Source organism: Choloepus didactylus, chromosome 9 (genome assembly GCF_015220235.1).
Source record: "Choloepus didactylus isolate mChoDid1 chromosome 9, mChoDid1.pri, whole genome shotgun sequence".
Lineage (NCBI taxonomy): Eukaryota > Metazoa > Chordata > Mammalia > Pilosa > Megalonychidae > Choloepus > Choloepus didactylus.
This window is the reverse complement of record NC_051315.1, coordinates 86,910,477-86,927,656: the sequence shown is the minus strand read 5'-3', so window position 1 is coordinate 86,927,656 and position 17,180 is coordinate 86,910,477. Positions and strand designations below refer to the sequence as shown.

General features: G+C 36.5%; 1 protein-coding gene across 5 annotated transcripts in view; it reads left to right on the top strand.

Moving 5' to 3' along the window:
* The window catches only part of DNAH7 (dynein axonemal heavy chain 7), a 371,530-nt gene that overhangs the window by 292,195 nt on the left and 62,155 nt on the right, over positions 1-17,180 (top strand). For 4 of the 5 annotated variants that reach the window (XM_037850664.1, XM_037850667.1, XM_037850666.1 and 1 more), the window contains 3 exons: positions 2,470-2,631; positions 12,881-13,066; positions 14,591-14,728. In XM_037850664.1, coding sequence (XP_037706592.1) covers positions 2,470-2,631; positions 12,881-13,066; positions 14,591-14,728 — 486 coding nt within the window. Of the gene's footprint in view, positions 1-2,469; positions 2,632-12,880; positions 13,067-14,590; positions 14,729-17,180 lie in introns of those variants that run through there. The other variant, XR_005218999.1, reaches the window with a different exon arrangement.

Here is a 17,180-nt window from a genome sequence, read left to right as displayed (position 1 = left end):
CCTGTAAAGCAATTCAAGTGGCCCCTGGTGATTCTGGATGTGTGAGCTGAGTAAAACTACAAATTAAATAGGCCTCCTGCACTGCAATGCAGTTGGTTTTGATTACTGATTATTGACTGTAGGGAAGTCAATTTTATTAATATTTTATTTTAATTTTACCACCAGCCTCATTCCTGCTCAGCTGAGATCTTGTGGGGCGTCATTAATAATGTAGCTTTCTATTTGGAAAGTCAGCTGTAAGCCATTCCCAGTACAAATCTGCAAGGTTGGAGAATCTTGTTTCCGGATATTAACTGAGCCCTTTGCTATGTGGAGCCATATCTCTAAATTAAAATGTAAAAATATTTCCTCCATGTAACTATAATGCAAGCCAAAATGATTTTACTCCTTGATTGATGGGGCTCATAAGAGTCTTTTCTTAGCGTCACTAGGCCAGAGGGAAACCACCCACTGCTTTCATGATTAGAATTCTGTGTGTAAATGTCTGTGACCTAAAATTGTTTCACAACGTTTTACCATAATTAAAAATGGAAGAGTTTCTTTTTAAGAGGGGTTATGAACCTTGGTATTTTTGCCATTAAAAAGCTTACTCTCTTGATGTCTGGATATGTTTTAAGTATACGTCAAAAGGAGACATTAAAAATAAAGAAGTACTTTCATTAAACAAGTCTTGGTTACTAAAAGTAATTTTTAAAAAACACTAACTATGTTTAAACTAAGTCAAACCTTATCCTAAGTTCCTAAGATCTGCCTTCTGACTAGCTTTTGCCTTGACTGGGCACAGGGAAGGCAGGTTACCCCCAGGTAGTTGGTGAGGGCATTTCTGTATACAAGGGGCTGGACAGAAGCCTCTTTGCAAAATTTTACTCAACCCTTCCATTCCTTCTAGATCAAAAGATCTGTCCGGCTGTAGTCAAAGAAGTTCAAGGTTCAGACTTTTATGAACCAGAGTCCAAACCAAAACCAGACTCTCAAGTGCCAGAGCAGCAAAACATGGTTTTTCTGTTTTAACTTCCACTTGGAACTAATTTTAAACTTACAGAAAAGTTGCAAATATAAAAATAGTACAAAAAAACCACCCATTTGCCTTTTATCCATACTCACTTGACTCCATTTGTTTTATCACTTGTTTTCTATGTATGTCTCTCTCCCCTGTCCGTCTCTGTCTGTCTGTATGTCTGTCTTTTATAAAATGTCCATTAAATTGCAAAGTCAGCCTAGATTCAGAAAGTACAATGCAATATATTAATCATTACTTCAACTTTCAAATTTAGGCTTCAGTTCTCTAGCACTTTACCTATGGCCTGTAGTTGGTGGGCTTCAGGCCATAGCGAGAAGAAGATGGAGTTGGCATCTTTCTTTTTATAACTCCTCCTACACTTGTTAGCTGCTAATACTGATACAGTTTGGAGAGTGTGTGTGGACAAGGGGGAGGGTACCAGAAAGTTCTTTTTCTGAATGGCATGGCTTGGAGCTCTCCAGACTTGGCAGAGGTTCAAAGCTTTTTCTCTCTTTCTCTTGAATTCTTTTGTGGGTCTGCTCAGGCTCCCCTGCTGGAGTCTGCTGCCTGTAACTCTACCATCCTTGGCAGAGCCTCCCCTTCAACTTGCTGCCCCTAATCCCCCTCAGCTTTGGGTTCTCAGCCTCCACTCTGCACAGGCTCTCACTCCCTGGCAAGAGTCCTCTTAACTGGGAAACTTCAAAAATGACACCTGGCTGACATTCCTAGCACAAATTCCCCATTTGTTCCTTGGAATTCATATTGGTGACCTCTGTTGGAGGGCATGCAGTGTCTTCCCACTCAGAGACCTCTACTCTGTACCCATAGGCTGCTCAACTTTTTCAGGCATGAATTTTGTGCCTTTCTATAGTGCTCCTTGCAGCAGGGAACATGCATGAACTCTTGGAGTGGCACCATTAATTCCTTCTCACTAAGGACCTTAGCTGACAGATCCCATCCCCCAGCACACACACCCTTCTCCCTTAGGGGTGGGGAAGGGGTTCTACAGCAAAGCAGCTATCCTCTGCAAGGAAATCTCTTCCCCAATCCTCTCTCAAGCTGTATTTTGAGCATTTTGTGTCCTCCTGTGGGTTTTAGAGCTCTTTAATTGGTTTGAATTATCACCTTTAAAATTTCTCCATGGTGGTCTGGGGCCACACATTAGAATTTAGTTATTTCTTGCATCATGGTACTTCAGTTGGCATCTCCAAAATTCTACAATATACCATTAACTTAAATGAGCGTACTGTGTCTGGTAGCTGTGTACCAACTGAACATGTATACAAATGGGCACATTTTTGCTTGACTAGCTGTAGAAACACTCAATTCTATTTTGGTTATATTTTAGAACAGGATATATCCCTATGCTATTTATAAGCAAAAGGAATTACTTTCATTTTAAAATATGGCAAATATAATGCAATGTTAGGAGAAAAATAATGATGTGGCACCATTTCTTCTTATCACAGGAGGAATTCAAGAAATTGCTCTATGGCCTCTGTTTCTTTCATGCCTTAGTACAAGAGAGACGGAAATTTGGACCCCTGGGGTGGAATATTCCTTATGAGTTCAACGAGACTGACCTAAGAATCAGTGTGCAGCAGCTCCACATGTTCCTGAACCAGTATGAGGTATCGTAAAAATCACAGCAAGGACGTCAAGTATTTTGCTCTTTATCATGTTGTGTTTGTACAGTAGGCAGGGACTTTTGATTAATTTCTACTCTTATTAAATGAATAGGCAGTTCCCAACAGTTTATTAAGAAGTGTTTTATTATAACAGGATACTGTAACTGCTATAGTAGGTAGTTAGGATGTGAGTTTGTCTATTAGCAACCTATAATTGGGTTTTTTTTTAAACATGCAAACACCTATGGAGATGAAAAGTGATCATATTGTACTTACTTTGAAAAGGATTTTGGAGAGCTACAAATGAACCAGACTCCAAAATGGAAAGAAAAAGAGAGAAATGAACAGATGGGTTTTCTTCTGTTCTGGAGCATGATTTTATTTTTAGAGAAATAGCATTGTACTATTATTCTGGAGTTTGGGCCATTTGTCGGGAGGAAAAAAACAGCCATTGGTGTTAACCTGTAGTATAGATTCTGGGAAGCAGCCAAACAGCCAGAGGTTGTCACATCAATCACATTTCATCCTCTACAATTCTGGTACAAACACACCCACACACCCCCACACACTTACATTAGCTTTTGTACTATGAAATAGTGCATTTTCCCTCAAGATTGCTCTCCTTTCTCTTATTTAATAGAGTGGTTTTAAATTTTTAAATTGCCTGAAAGTTAGCAGACCAAACTCTCTTTTATCTATAACCTCTACTCTGCTGCTGGAATTCCCTTTCTTACTGAAAATCTAATTATATCGTGTCCCTACTTAATCTTAAAATGAATACATTTGCCTATAAGGCTAATAGATTAAATAACAGTATCAATCATAATTATATCATTGTTGGCACAAATGTGATGAAAGGGGCATGGTCATACTCTGTGACTTAGTTATGTGACAATATGTGATAAACTTTAAAGTTGTTCAAACTGATAACCTAAATGTCCAATAATTGGAGAAGAGTCAGGTAAATCATGGGCATCTGAGTAATTGAGTATCAATGCAGCTACCAAGTGTGATGTTTTTAAAAAATTTTTTAGTGTCTTGGGAAAGTGCCAACAATGTAATGTAACTGAGAAAAAAAGCCTGCAAAGCTGCATGTGCAGTAAAACCTCAATTAGGTAGATATTTATATTTATATGTATATCCATTTAAAGACTAAAAGACGATAAAGCAAGTTATAACAATGATTATTTCTAAGGGATAACATTATGAATGATTTGCTTTTTATTTTTTAAAATGAGAATATAATATTTTACGATTATGGAAAAAGTTATAAAAATAAATTCTCCTCATTTCAGGATGAGTTTCATGGTCCTAGCAAGGCATGGTCCTTTGTCACCAGCCCCCTTTCTCCTTCTCTAGTGCCATCAGCCACCCTACAGAGCACCACTAGGGTGCTCAATCTGTGTCTGTCTGCTCTTTCCTGGGGACTTACTATCCTTTTTCATTAAATCCTACTTATCTCAGAAGAAGTCCATCCTCTTAGAAGCCTTCCCTGCCCTCTCTCCTGTGTCCTATCCCCATTGTCACCTAGAAGCCCTTTCTCTCCACTCCCTGGACATATCTTGATGATAATGCTTCTCATATTAAGTGTCTGCTTCTTCAGTCTTCTGTTAGATTGTGAGCAACTTGAAGGCAAGCTCTGGGTCTTTTAATTCTTCAGCTACAGCTTCTTCCACAGTTCCTGGCCCAAAGAATTCAAGGAATATATTTTTGTGTCTTAAATGAAAATATTGCTGATTATGCCCCCTTCTTAATCATACATATAATGAAAATCAGAAGATTAGTAACATATTAGAAAATATAAATTGTTGATTCACTGTCGTAATCATTCACTTCTGGAATTTTCTAGAACTAGGTGAAATGGCTTTGGTGACTGTGACTGGATAGCTATAAGGAACTGAATTTTTCAATTATTTTACACTATTTTTAAACAATTTCATTCTATCACAATTGCATATTTATTTGATATGAATTCACAGAACTGAAACTTTCCAACTGAAGCTGTCATTATTATTATTGCTTTTTTTAAGGAAATATTGTTACTTTTAAAAAACGTATTTTTTGCTATTTTTTGGTTTATTACACGTGCAATTCAATTCCCAACCATACATGAGTGACTGCTATGGGCTAGGCATGTAAAGAATAATCTGTGGGTCCCAGCTTCAAAGTTCAGAGTTCACTGGGGAAGAAAGAAATCAAATAAATAACTTCAATACAATGTGATAAGGGTTATGCATAAGGTGAGCATACCTCTTGGTTTGCTGGCATTTGCCACAAATTTTTAAAATGGGTTTATCGACCTGTTTGGTACTTTTCAGCTTCTGGATGACACACAATTCTTGTCTGACTACATGATTATTTGAAAGATGACCAGTGACAACCAGTGTCTCTTTTCCCTTTGGATCACCAGCTAGCACTTCCCATTCAAGGACAGCATGCAGGCTGCCGAGTACACTGGGACACAGAGAGTTAAAGCCAGCAGTCTCAGGCAGTGGTGGAAGAAGTGTTTCACACAGCTGCTTAGCGTGACCAGGTGGTGGGCTGTCATGCTATGCCATGATGTCCTACAGCCTTCAAGATGCACTAAATTCTGGCCACTAGGAGATGGAGTTGATAAAAAATGTGGGAGTTCATAGGTTTAGCGTGTATGAAATATGTATAGAAAATAGAGGTTGAACAGTCCTCCCATAGCCACAGATAGAGCAATCTGAATGCTGTTGCTAAAGCAGTGTTACTTATTACATAACATAAATCTACAATTATTACCTGTTTTATCGTTTGGTGACTTTTTTATTTTACAGTAAACTCTTTGGAAACAGTAAGTTAAAAAAAGGAAACACACCTATTTAATTAAAAATATATGTTTATAGTGAAGAGTCAATTGTGTCAATTTAAAATTTAATAACCATAAAATGCAACTTTGCAGATTATAGAAAATTTTATTTTTAAAATTTAAAATAATGAAAACCCATGTCAAAAGGTACATTCTCCAGAAAAATGTCAGAGGCATGTTATTTGAGACAGATGTGGCCAAGAAGCCAATTAAAGTATGTGACTATATATTAAGAAAAAATATTCCCCTTATACTTTTTTTATTATTATGAAATCCTTTTTTGCTTTAATACTGTAATTATTTTAAGAATTTTATTTTGAAAATAATGTTTGAGTAGAGATATTTTATAGATCTAACAATACGCTAAAATAGATTCACCAATTAATATATCTAAAAATTATATAATCCTGTCTTTTGTATCCACTTTTACACACAAAAGTGTCTCACTTTGGCCAGTAGTGTATTTGTTCACCCTACTTATTTAGAGGTGTAAACACAAACAAGGAGACAAACAATTCTGGTTGATTGATCAACAAGGTTCCACAGAGGAGGTGCTTTGGTTGGGACTTAAACAATAAATAGAAGGTTTTCAGGGAGACAATGTGGAGAAGCAACAACAAAGAGGTTGAGAAAGAGAAAGTGCATGTAAGTAAAAAGGTTCAGTTAACGGTAAGTGGTTTGGATGCCATGCTAACTGATTTGGGAGTTATTCTAGCTATTATTGGTATGCCTCTAGGAGAAGATGTGCAATTTAAAAATTTCATTCTAGCTGCAGAGTAGAAAGTAGATTTGAGAGTCTTAGATGAGAGGCCAATTTTAGGAGACCATCACAATAACCCAGGGAGAGATGGTAAGAATTTAAACATTTGAGCTAGGGTGGGGAACAGGGTAGAGATGCAATAGAGATGTGGAAAAATAATTGAAGACTTAGATATTAAATGCAAAAGAAGGGGGAGAAGTCTCAGTTGATGTTAGTTTTCTGGTCTGGGTGGGTGGTGGAACCATTCATTACTGCAGACAGGGAGTAGTATGAGGAATTAATAGGTGTATATGAGGTGGTGAGTGGAATGGCAGGGAGGGAGAATACGATTACTTCAGTCTCCTACATTTTATACATCTCGATGTCCAGGTGAAGATATCTGATAGGTTCTTTGCATACAGATACAAAGCTCAAGAGAGAGTGAGCAAGAAATAGAATTTGTGAATTGTAAAAGTGTTAGCAAAAACCTGGAAATATGTGATATTTAAAGAGAGGCCTCATGGCATAAAAAAAAAAAAAAAAGCATCAAAGATCAATGGCAGGAGAGGGTAGAAGATGTGGAAAATGCGGACTGAGCAGCCAGGAAAAAATAGAGTGCAAGCTGAGTGAAATGGGAATGTCAAGAGTAACCTACCCTGTCAAATGCTGCAGAAAGTAAATTAAATGTCCATTGGATTTGCAACAGCAATTTCAAGAGTGTTAAATACCTTTAAATGCTGAACTTTAACCTCTAGGACTATGCAGAAATAATATTTTATTTTATTGGAGGAAAATGGCTAATTTGAACACGTCCTGTGTTTCTTCTAGTCCATTTGTAGTGGAAGAATATGATATTAAAATGTATTAAATGCACAATGAGAAATAATGATGTGGTACAAGTACAAGCTATTTCACTTTCATCAAGAATCTTTTAATGACATACAGGACTGACTCAACTGGTTCTTTGTATTAAATTCAGCAGTGCTTTCCATTCCTCTGTGATAGTAATTTTATAGCCAACTTGACCAAGCTGTTACTCATGAGTCATATAATTCATCAAGTGTTAAAGAGGGATGCTTTGAGGAATGCAAATTCTCAGTTCTTTGATATTGTCTAATACAATCCTTCAACAATCAACATTTTTTTTTCTTAAAACAGAATGATTCAATGTATTGATAAAGAAAGCATTCAGAATTAAACCAATGCGTGCACGCGCACACACACACACACAAATGAAACCTAGACCAATAACAATTGTTGCCATCAAGAGAATGAATAGAATGATAGAATCAAAGGAAAAAGGAGTGCCCTCACCTTCACTTAGAAATAAGAATGGGTTTATGGTTGCAACAGAAATCCAAACCCAGGACCTCCTAACTTATACCAGAACATGTTTCTGGCTCCTGAGTAGGTCCAGTGGATCTGCTATGGCCATGAAACCAAATCTGTAGGCTCTGATTCTAATTTGCAATAACTGAAAGTCAAACTGGAAAAAAAAAAAGAATGAGGAATTTTAAGAGTCTTTGTCCCATGACTGGGAAATATGGCCTTGATAGTTTCTCCCTACCCCAGTCAAGAACGAATAAAGAGGTAAAGCAAACCCTTTGGGGTGGGATGGGATGGGGGGATTAAATCTATTGGTAAACCTCAGGCATTAGAGAGAGGAATACTATACTAATAGAAACTTGAAAAAACAAAGATTTCACAGAAGTGTTCTCTGGCATACTAAGTGTTGAGTCTGGAATACATCATTGAGCCCTGACTTCTGGTCAGGTGCTAGAAATCCATGGCACTGATATAAAATGATATGCTTTGTAAAGATATAATAGTTCAAGGAGTAGGGAAAAATTTGGAAAAGAAGCAGAAGAAGGCATGATCGTCTAATGGAATCCTGTTTCCATAAAGAATTACTGCTCTTCTCCATTTTTCATTGTCTTCCTGTATCGAAGTACTAGGACCACCATCCACCCAATCCTCGAGCTAGAAACTAGGGAGTCTTTGGTGGTTAATTATTCCTTAGCTTTCCCAACCATATCTGGTCTTCCATCACTCACCGTCTCACCCCTCTGTCCCACGTCCTATACTGTGTTACTGCCGTCTGCTTGCTGCTCTCCCAATGTGATGTATTCTATCACATCTCTGGGCTTTTGCATATATCCCTTTTACTTGGAGTACCCTTTCCTGTGCTGAATCCTTGTCTACTATTGAAATTCTTCCTTGAATTTCAAACCCAGAAGCCAAGTTCACCTCTCCTTGACACATTTCTACATGCCATTTTGTCTGGCAGTCACTGTGTAGCAATGTGATGGGAATCCTTATTACTGTGATGAACACCAATGAAAGCAGGAGATGACTCCACATTTTTTGGTATTCTTTGGTCTATTTATCCATCATTTCTGTCATCCTGTCGTAAAATACTCTGCCATGGTGTCCAGGAACATGGACCCCCAGGTCCCCAACTTGTTCTGGCAACCTTAAGAAAGCTTGTTATACAAACAGGGTACTAGGAACTGCACATTTTTGTCCCCAGAGAGGGCACATTTTGCCTAATCCTGAACCAGTAGACTATATAGTGACTTTGTTTTGTTTGCTGTTGTATCCCAGTGCCTAAAACAGTGTATGTAGTTGGAGACTCATTTAGTATTGAGTGAATGAATGAATGTATCATGCTACAGGGAGAGATCTTCAAGCTCTCAAAAACCAAAATGGTAACTAGAAATGTAGAAATTTGGTTTACTCATAGCATTTAAAATGAATAAGGAGTAGAAGAAATGTTCAAATATGATGATAGAATAGTTATTTCCTAGTAGGAAAAAATAGCTAGCTTCTTCATGTAATGCCAATTGAATTTAAAAGAAAAGCTAAATATTTCACCTCGAGGGGATGCCTGGCTGTTTCTGTTGTGAAAGAGCTGCATTTAATTACCAGATAAGAGTCATCATGATCCAGGCTCATCAGGGGACTGGATCCAGTTGCAGAGAATAAAGTAAGAAGGGTTTTCACGTAGATGCTGTGAACGCTTCTGTTGGTTCTTTACTGGAATAATGATTTTGATTTTTGGAATTATTGTGGTGGCTTTGTACCTGGCTCCAACTTTCTCCCTTGGAATGACAATGATAGTTTCTGCCACTGTATTTTTAGTCATTGTTGGAGTATTGGTCACTCTTGAACACCAGACGTCAGGCAATTCCATCACCATCTGACTAGGAGAATTATCATGACTTGGAATCCCCAGAATCAATTGACAGCACCAACAGTCAGCACCTGATTATTATTTTATATTAAACCTGGATACCTTTGGGCCACTGGGACTTCTTTAACGTCTGTTGAGCATTTTTAAATAGAAATAAACTTTGGTTTCTAAAAAGAAAAGAAAAGAAAAGGAAAAAGAAAAGCTGAATAAGAAAAATTAAACCATAAAGGGAGACTATACAGGTGGAATTTATATTATCAACTTGGCATATGGGCAATTGCTTTGTTATTGCTTTGGTAGTTTTGTTTGTGTGTGTGTTTGTGTGTATGTGAAAGGCCCACACCCCATCCTCACCCCCACTTCACACCAAGGCAGCAAACTTCACAGCTAGGAGCTTATCTGTCCATTTGTTTTCTTGTGCATATACAGTTACACATACATGCAGTGTATATACAATTTTTTCCTCAAAAACATGATTGTAGTGTACATGGTCATCTTTAGCTTTCTTTTCCATGCTTAGATATGTTGTGGATAACTTTCAAAGTTGATATAGATCTTTGTTTTAATGGCTGTGTTCGGGCCCAGACTGTGTTCGAGCAAAGCAAGGGCCAGTGCTGCCGCATGACTGAAAAACACTCCAGGCACAGAAGCAAACATAGATTTATTAGGACTTGTAAGCAGGAGAGATTGTCTGGTGGCAGCTGTCTGGAGGCATAATGCCCCGCAAAGGGGTAATATGTATGTGATTTTAGAACAGAGGCATTCCATTGAGTATGAGGACATCAGGCCTCTAGTATAATCATTAAAGGAGCTTAAGACCTGATGTTTTACTAAGATTAATGTTTAAGATACTATCGGTGCCATTTCACATCCGTGATTACATCCTTCTCTGTCCTGGGAGGTTGTTTTCTTTCTTGACCTTTGTCCTGGTTAAGCAGGCTGTTACATGCTCAGAGTTTCATTCCCATTTAGGGAGTGGTCCGAGGCCCTGGGCTGCCACAGGCTGCTACACAGCATTTCCCCTATTTTAACAATTAGGGTTTTATTTGCATTTTGTTGTTAATAAAACAATGTTGAAATGAGCAACTTTACATTTAACCTCACATTCTGGTGGTTGACGTCCAGCTCAGTTTCCATTTACTCCTCCTTCCCACCCTTGGCCTCACCACTCCTATAATAATGGAGCAGAGAAGCAATCCAAGCTATGAAACTGCTACTATTTCTGTGACCCCAGCCAATTTACTTGAGCCACTGGGAGAAAGCACTCCCTGATTTGTTTGTCCCCAGTTGTGACCAAGCTGCTGAAGGGAACGGCAGGTGGCGTTTTTCCCATGAGCTGTCCGGGGCATGTTGGTCAAATTTAACCTTTTTATATATAAAGAGAGTCCTCCCCCTTCATATCTCATCATTTGTCTGCATCACAAAGCCCTCTCGGGGAAAACTGGTCTACCTGTTGCTCTGCTTCCAATTACTACTTTATTTTGCAAGTGAATTTTCTTATTATATTTCATTTATATGAATTGGGGGCTCTGTCAGCAAGGCAAGCCCAAGCAATGTGTGCATTTGATCAAACTCATTGCATATTTGTAGTTGGAGGAACTTAAACATTCTGTTGGTTTCCTTCCTGATTCTGCCTGTTTCTCCATAAGGTCTTAGCCACTGATAAAGTTCTACAAAATAAGCCTCATAAAATTCCATCACCTAAGTTAATGAATTTTGCCTCTGTACTCACAACTACCTGCTCTTCCCTACTGCTTTTATTTCTATTGAAGAGATTCCTCCAAGTAGGATCACTGGGGTGTAGGATATATACACTTTAAGTGTTAACAGGTAACTGGAAACAGAGGTACATAGAGCACAAAAATAATGAAAAAATCCTGAAGTAACAGTTTGCTAAATTTTTGTAGAAAATATATTAAATCATGCTATATAAAATGCCATAAAAATTAAACATTAAAAAATGAAAGACAAATTGGAATTTGGAAAAAATATTTCAAATTCATATGACTGATTTAAAATCTTTATAAAAAACTTTTAGTAATAAGAAAAAATGATAAATACTCAAGTAGAAAAACATATAAAGAACAGAGTGGATAATTTACAAAATAAGAAATACAAATGACCTGTAAACATTTTAAAATTTCAACATCACTAATAAAGACAGAAAATTGAAACAAAACAATTTTATTGTTTAATTGTCAACTTTTTCTGAATGATGCTCAGTGTTGGTGAGAGTGGTGAGAAATAAAATTCTTTCATATACTGCTGCATGGTGTATAAGAATTTATGCTTAGGATAAAGGAAATTGCAATGTGAAAAATCAAGAGTATTGCTTTTTAAATCTTTTTCAGTGCTATATATCAAAATAAATAAATATAAATAAATAAATACATAAATAAATAAATAAATAAAACCACAATAAAATCAAAAGGCAAACTAACTAAAAAAGTGTTTCCACAAATTTAATACATGAAGGCCAGTTTCAAAAATGTGAGATATATATATATGTTTATATATGTGTGTGTGTGTGTGTGTGTGTGTGTATATAAACTATTAACACTTCAATACAAAAAAATGGGAAGAAGGCTAGTTCACAGAAGAATTACTATTGAATATTAAACATAAAAAAGTTATCAACCTCACTTCTAGAAGATGCAAATTAAAACAATATTAATTATCTTTGGCCTATCAAATTAGCAAGGATCTTAAAACTGATCACTATGATTGCTGCAGCCTTTCAGAAAAGCAGTTTGGTCACATTGATTTATCAATTGTATTTTATAAGCTCCTACTCCTTGACATGGTAATTTCCTTTCTAGGAATCCCGACTAAAGAAATATTAGAAATTTTAAGAAGTGTATGTTTAATGAAATATAATTAAACACAGTGGAAGATTAGAAACAAGTAAAGTGTTTAACATTAGAAGTCAGTTATTAATAGCATGTTTAAAGAATATTTCATGAGATGGTAACAAATATCTCATAAGATGAGATTTGGTGGAAAATTAGTATGCAAAATTGTATGTACAGTGTTGTTCCAATTGTGCAAGTATATGTGGATATAAAAAGGAGAAGGAAATTAACACTGATTATCTGTGAATTATGTTGGATTTGTTTTGAATGTGAGCAGTGCAAGAATCACAAGGATGGGGTTGCAGTCTAACTTGTTTGTGTAACTCCAGGACCTACTCAGTATCTGGCACATTTGTAGGCACTTGATAAATGTCAGTTGAATGGTAAGTGAGTTCACAAGTTAATAGAGGAGTTCTCATCTCAGCATGGACTGAATGGAAATGAAAACCCACAAAAGGAGAGAAAGACCTTGAGAAAAATTGCAGCATTTGGCAAGGAAATATATAAAGGGAAGTTGTGTCGATGTAAACATTTTGTAAGATGTTTAATGACATGAGCAAACAAGAAGCACACTTCTGTATAACCTGCTAATGATAACTCTTAACTGGCTGAGTGACATGAGCTCTCAATTTCAGGAACTGCCTTATGACGCTCTGCGATACATGACCGGTGAATGCAATTATGGAGGCAGGGTGACGGACGACTGGGATCGCCGCACGCTACGCAGCATTCTAAACAAATTCTTCAATACAGAATTAGTTCAAAATTCAAACTATAAATTTGACTCCAGTGGCATCTATTTTGTTCCTCCTTCTGGTGATGTAAGTATGCCCTTCAAGAAAACAAAAAGCAGTAAAATATGAAATTCCAGTGGTAGTGACAATAAGAAAAATGGTCATTTTCCCAAGGCCTTGCTTTTTGTTAACCCTTGCATTATCTGCGCTTTCTTTAGTCATACAGGACAAAGCAAACCCCATGCATAGATGGAGTTAGTGGTTTCCTGTTTGCTCTAATGTAAAGAGTAGCAGAAACATTCCTCACCCAAGAATAGCTTCCAGAGTGACCTGAAATTCTGTTATCATGATTTCAGTCCTTTGGGTAAAAAGACATTATCCATATTTGAAATGAAAATAGATGAAAGGGATTACAAAATATTATTAACAGTAATAGTTCTTTATATTGTACTTAATAATTTACAAAGCAGTTATACATAATTATATCACTAGAGCATCAAATTAACATTGGTGTTATTTTATCCTTTTACAAATGAGAAAGCAGGTTTATTAAAGTTAAGTGACTTGCCCAAGGCCAGCAGCTAGGAAGTGGCAGAGAGTCACAGAATTGACTGTGGCACAAGGCCAAGGTTCCCTTTTGCTACTCTTCTAGCCTTGTCAAGTGTAAGATGTGGTATCTGCCTTCTAGGGACTACCGGGGCATTGAAATTGGCCCTCACTTTATTCTAAAAAATCAAAAGGACACATGAAAAAGTAAAACAAACCCATGACCACATGCAACGTAAGACAGATACCACACCCACAACCCTAGCCCCTCCATTCTCTAGGATGAATGCTGGCTGAGGGCAGATCCCAATAGCATTAGCATGAGAGGATATTCAGTCCCACAGCCTGGGGTCACTGATAGTTGGAGCACGTCAATATGGGGAGTCCTGTGTAATCATATCTTCAATGATGAATTGTCAAGTGAGAACAATGCAAGGCCGAGAGAATTGTATGTACCATGACCCATACTGTAAAACCATCAGTGACCAAACCCCTCTACCAAATCTGTTTATGGATAGTTGTATGTAATTATATAAGCATCAAGAAAGGTAAAGAATTTTGATAAAAATCCATGTAAATAAAATAGAAAATGTGTGCATGTATGCATAAAACAATGCATAATGTTAATGGTGGTTATCTCAGGATGATAAAATTGAGATAGTTTAACTTTTCTAGTAAGATTATTTTCAGAATAAGATTAAACTTGATGATGAGGGAAGTTTATTTTGAAAATAAATTAAGAAAAGTCATCAGCCAAATGCGACACAGGAAGATTTTACCTGGAAAACATTTCTAAATGAGGTTAACAGGATTCCTTCCCCCCATTTTTAAATCCATTCCAGTTGAATGGTACATTTTCTTTCCCTCTGTAAATGTATGCTTTTTTTTTTTTTTTTTTTTTTAAACTTTAGCACTGGCTGAAAGAAAATGAAAGCATTCAGTTTTCAGTTTCACAGGCTCATCCACTCTATAACTTGAGTATTGAAAATTACCTCTTTTCAGTGAGAAGGTTCTACAGTACAATTGATTTCTAACCTCCTGACTTCTTGTTATTGATCCTTACAGCACAAAAGCTACATTGAATACACAAAGACTCTGCCGCTGACGCCAGCACCGGAAATCTTTGGGATGAATGCCAATGCGGATATCACTAAGGATCAGTCAGAAACTCAGCTGCTATTTGATAACATTCTCCTCACACAGGTGTGTGATCTGTGCAGGAACTGGCTTCTAAAGACTGTTAAGGGTGCTCTCCAAGCAGTGTGTGCCAGCGTAGCAGACGCTGTCTCATGCAATTCTGTTAAAGTAGAGAATTATTTTTAAAAAGGAAAAAAAAACAAACACATATCTTAAATGTGGAATTTAATATAAAGTATATTAACGTATGTTTCCCCCATCAATCTTTTTATTTGGCACAAAGACTTACACTTTGAGCATCACTCTGCTGCTAGGAGATCCATTTTGCCTTTTTTATGTAACAGTTGAATATATTATATATCATGTCCATTTTTAGTTTCTTTAAAGTGGAAAAAGAATTTCAAAGATCTATGGTAAGCAGTTTGATGACAGAATCCTTCCAGAATTTGCCTTCTTTTATTTTCCATTCTCTTAGTGCTGTCTATTTCATACCTAATTCAACAACAGTTTTCTAAAATGACTTATCTTTGTCAAATGTTCCAGAACATTTAGCCAAGTTTGCAAAGAAACAGCTAATCTCTTTCACACTAATATTTTATCAGGTTATTTAATATTTCACTGAAGTATACAATTACAATAGTAGACACAAACTGAATAAAAAGATTTAGGAAACAAATAGTTGACTCTTGGTAAACCTGCATCTCCACTGGCTAGGGCACTAAATGCATGGGCATGTTGGAGAATGGTTTTCTAAGACAGCAGAATTCAGCATGCCTTGAGCTTACGTGAGTACAAGTGAAGGAAAAACATTTGTTTATCTTGTGTGTCTCTTAAGAAATCTTCTCTTGTATTGTTCTCCCTTTAGAAGATGTGCTTGGTTGGTTTAAAAAAAAATGGAGTAGAGAGCAAATTAGTCCAAATGGTAAGATTCTCCATAGTTATTAAATGAAATTTTAATAAATTAAGGATGGATAGTCTATCAAGCAATTATTCAACTGATTTCTTTCTAACTGATCTTTTTAGTTATAGTGATAGAGTAATAGTGATGGTTAATACTAGTGTTTACTAGTACTGTTCTAAGTGCTTTATATACATTAAACAATGTAAAACTTATGACAATCCTATGAGATTGTAGGAGCTGTTATTAGTCCCATTTGTACAGTGAGAAAACTGAGGCACAGAAAGATTAAGTAACCTGGCCAAAATCAGCTAGTGCAATTACAAGCCAAGACTCAAACTCAAGCTATCTGGCTCCCACTAGTTTGCCTCTTAATCGCTTTGCTTTTATATCTCTCTAGATTAAAAAAACGGGATAAGGTATAGAAGGCAGATAGCCAGAGCTGCCAAGAAAGCTAAAAGAACCAGATTAGCATAATGTGATATACTATCATTAATGAATGAACCTATGGAACTCCTACCTCTGTTCTACTCTAAGATGGCATTTTCTGGCATAAAAGTATATGTACAGACATGAATAAGTAGATCTTTAGGAAAATGAGATGCATGTAATTTGCAATAGTCTGAAAACAGGACATTTGTAGTGTCTTTTGGCTTTATTTAAACTGGATGGGGTGTGCCACATTACAGAATACGTAAAACAATGGGGTCATTCCAACAGAAAATAACTCAGAACCAAACAAATAAGTTTAAATACACAAGGGGCATCTTTTCAGTATGTAATTAAACAAGCTCTTTCAATATCCTCAAACTCAGATTGGCAAGTACAATTATAATAATGGGTAAGCAGTAGCTCAGTAATTCTAAATTGAGTTTGCCACAATTTGGAGGCAAAGAGACAGAACCGAATTGCAGAGCCCAGAGAGCAAGTTAACAATGACAAGACTTTTATATTGTATATCTAGCTAATAAATCTCAGAAAAATTACACAAGAGATTGGAGTTAAAAATGTACATTACTTTTAAAGAGTTCTTTTGTTTAAGCTTACCTGCGGGACTATTTTGCATAGGGAGATTGTTTCAGTTTAAAATACTAAAAAACTAGAAATGATTTAAGATCTCTGAAAATGTTAAGCTCTGTGATGTCTCCTTGAAAATGAGCTCTACTTATCTTTGCTTGATAAAAGGAAAATAACCCTTACAAGATTTCAGTTTACATGTGTGAAAGCTCTAAGGAAAGGTGGTAAAAAAGAAAAAGCTAAGTTTAATAATTATAAATAAATAACATCTGCTTGCCCTTAATTCTCAATATCAGTTGTATATTACCAGTTTCATAGTTTCAAAACCTATCACACTATTATGTGCTTTTGGTGAGTGAAAAATAGGTAAGAGGAATATCTGTGTTACTAGAATCTTTTTCTTACCTCTTTTGAAGGGCTGTAGGCCTGGGATTTTGTGTGTGTGGGTGTGTGTGTATGGCAGGGGGCACAGCTCAGGGTAGAAAACAGGAATGTTTTTAATGTGTTTTAGGACTTAGTATGCACTTCAATATACAAATAAACAGAAATCATCATATGATTCCTTAAATGCAATGGAAATAGATAATTCACTAGTTCTGCCCA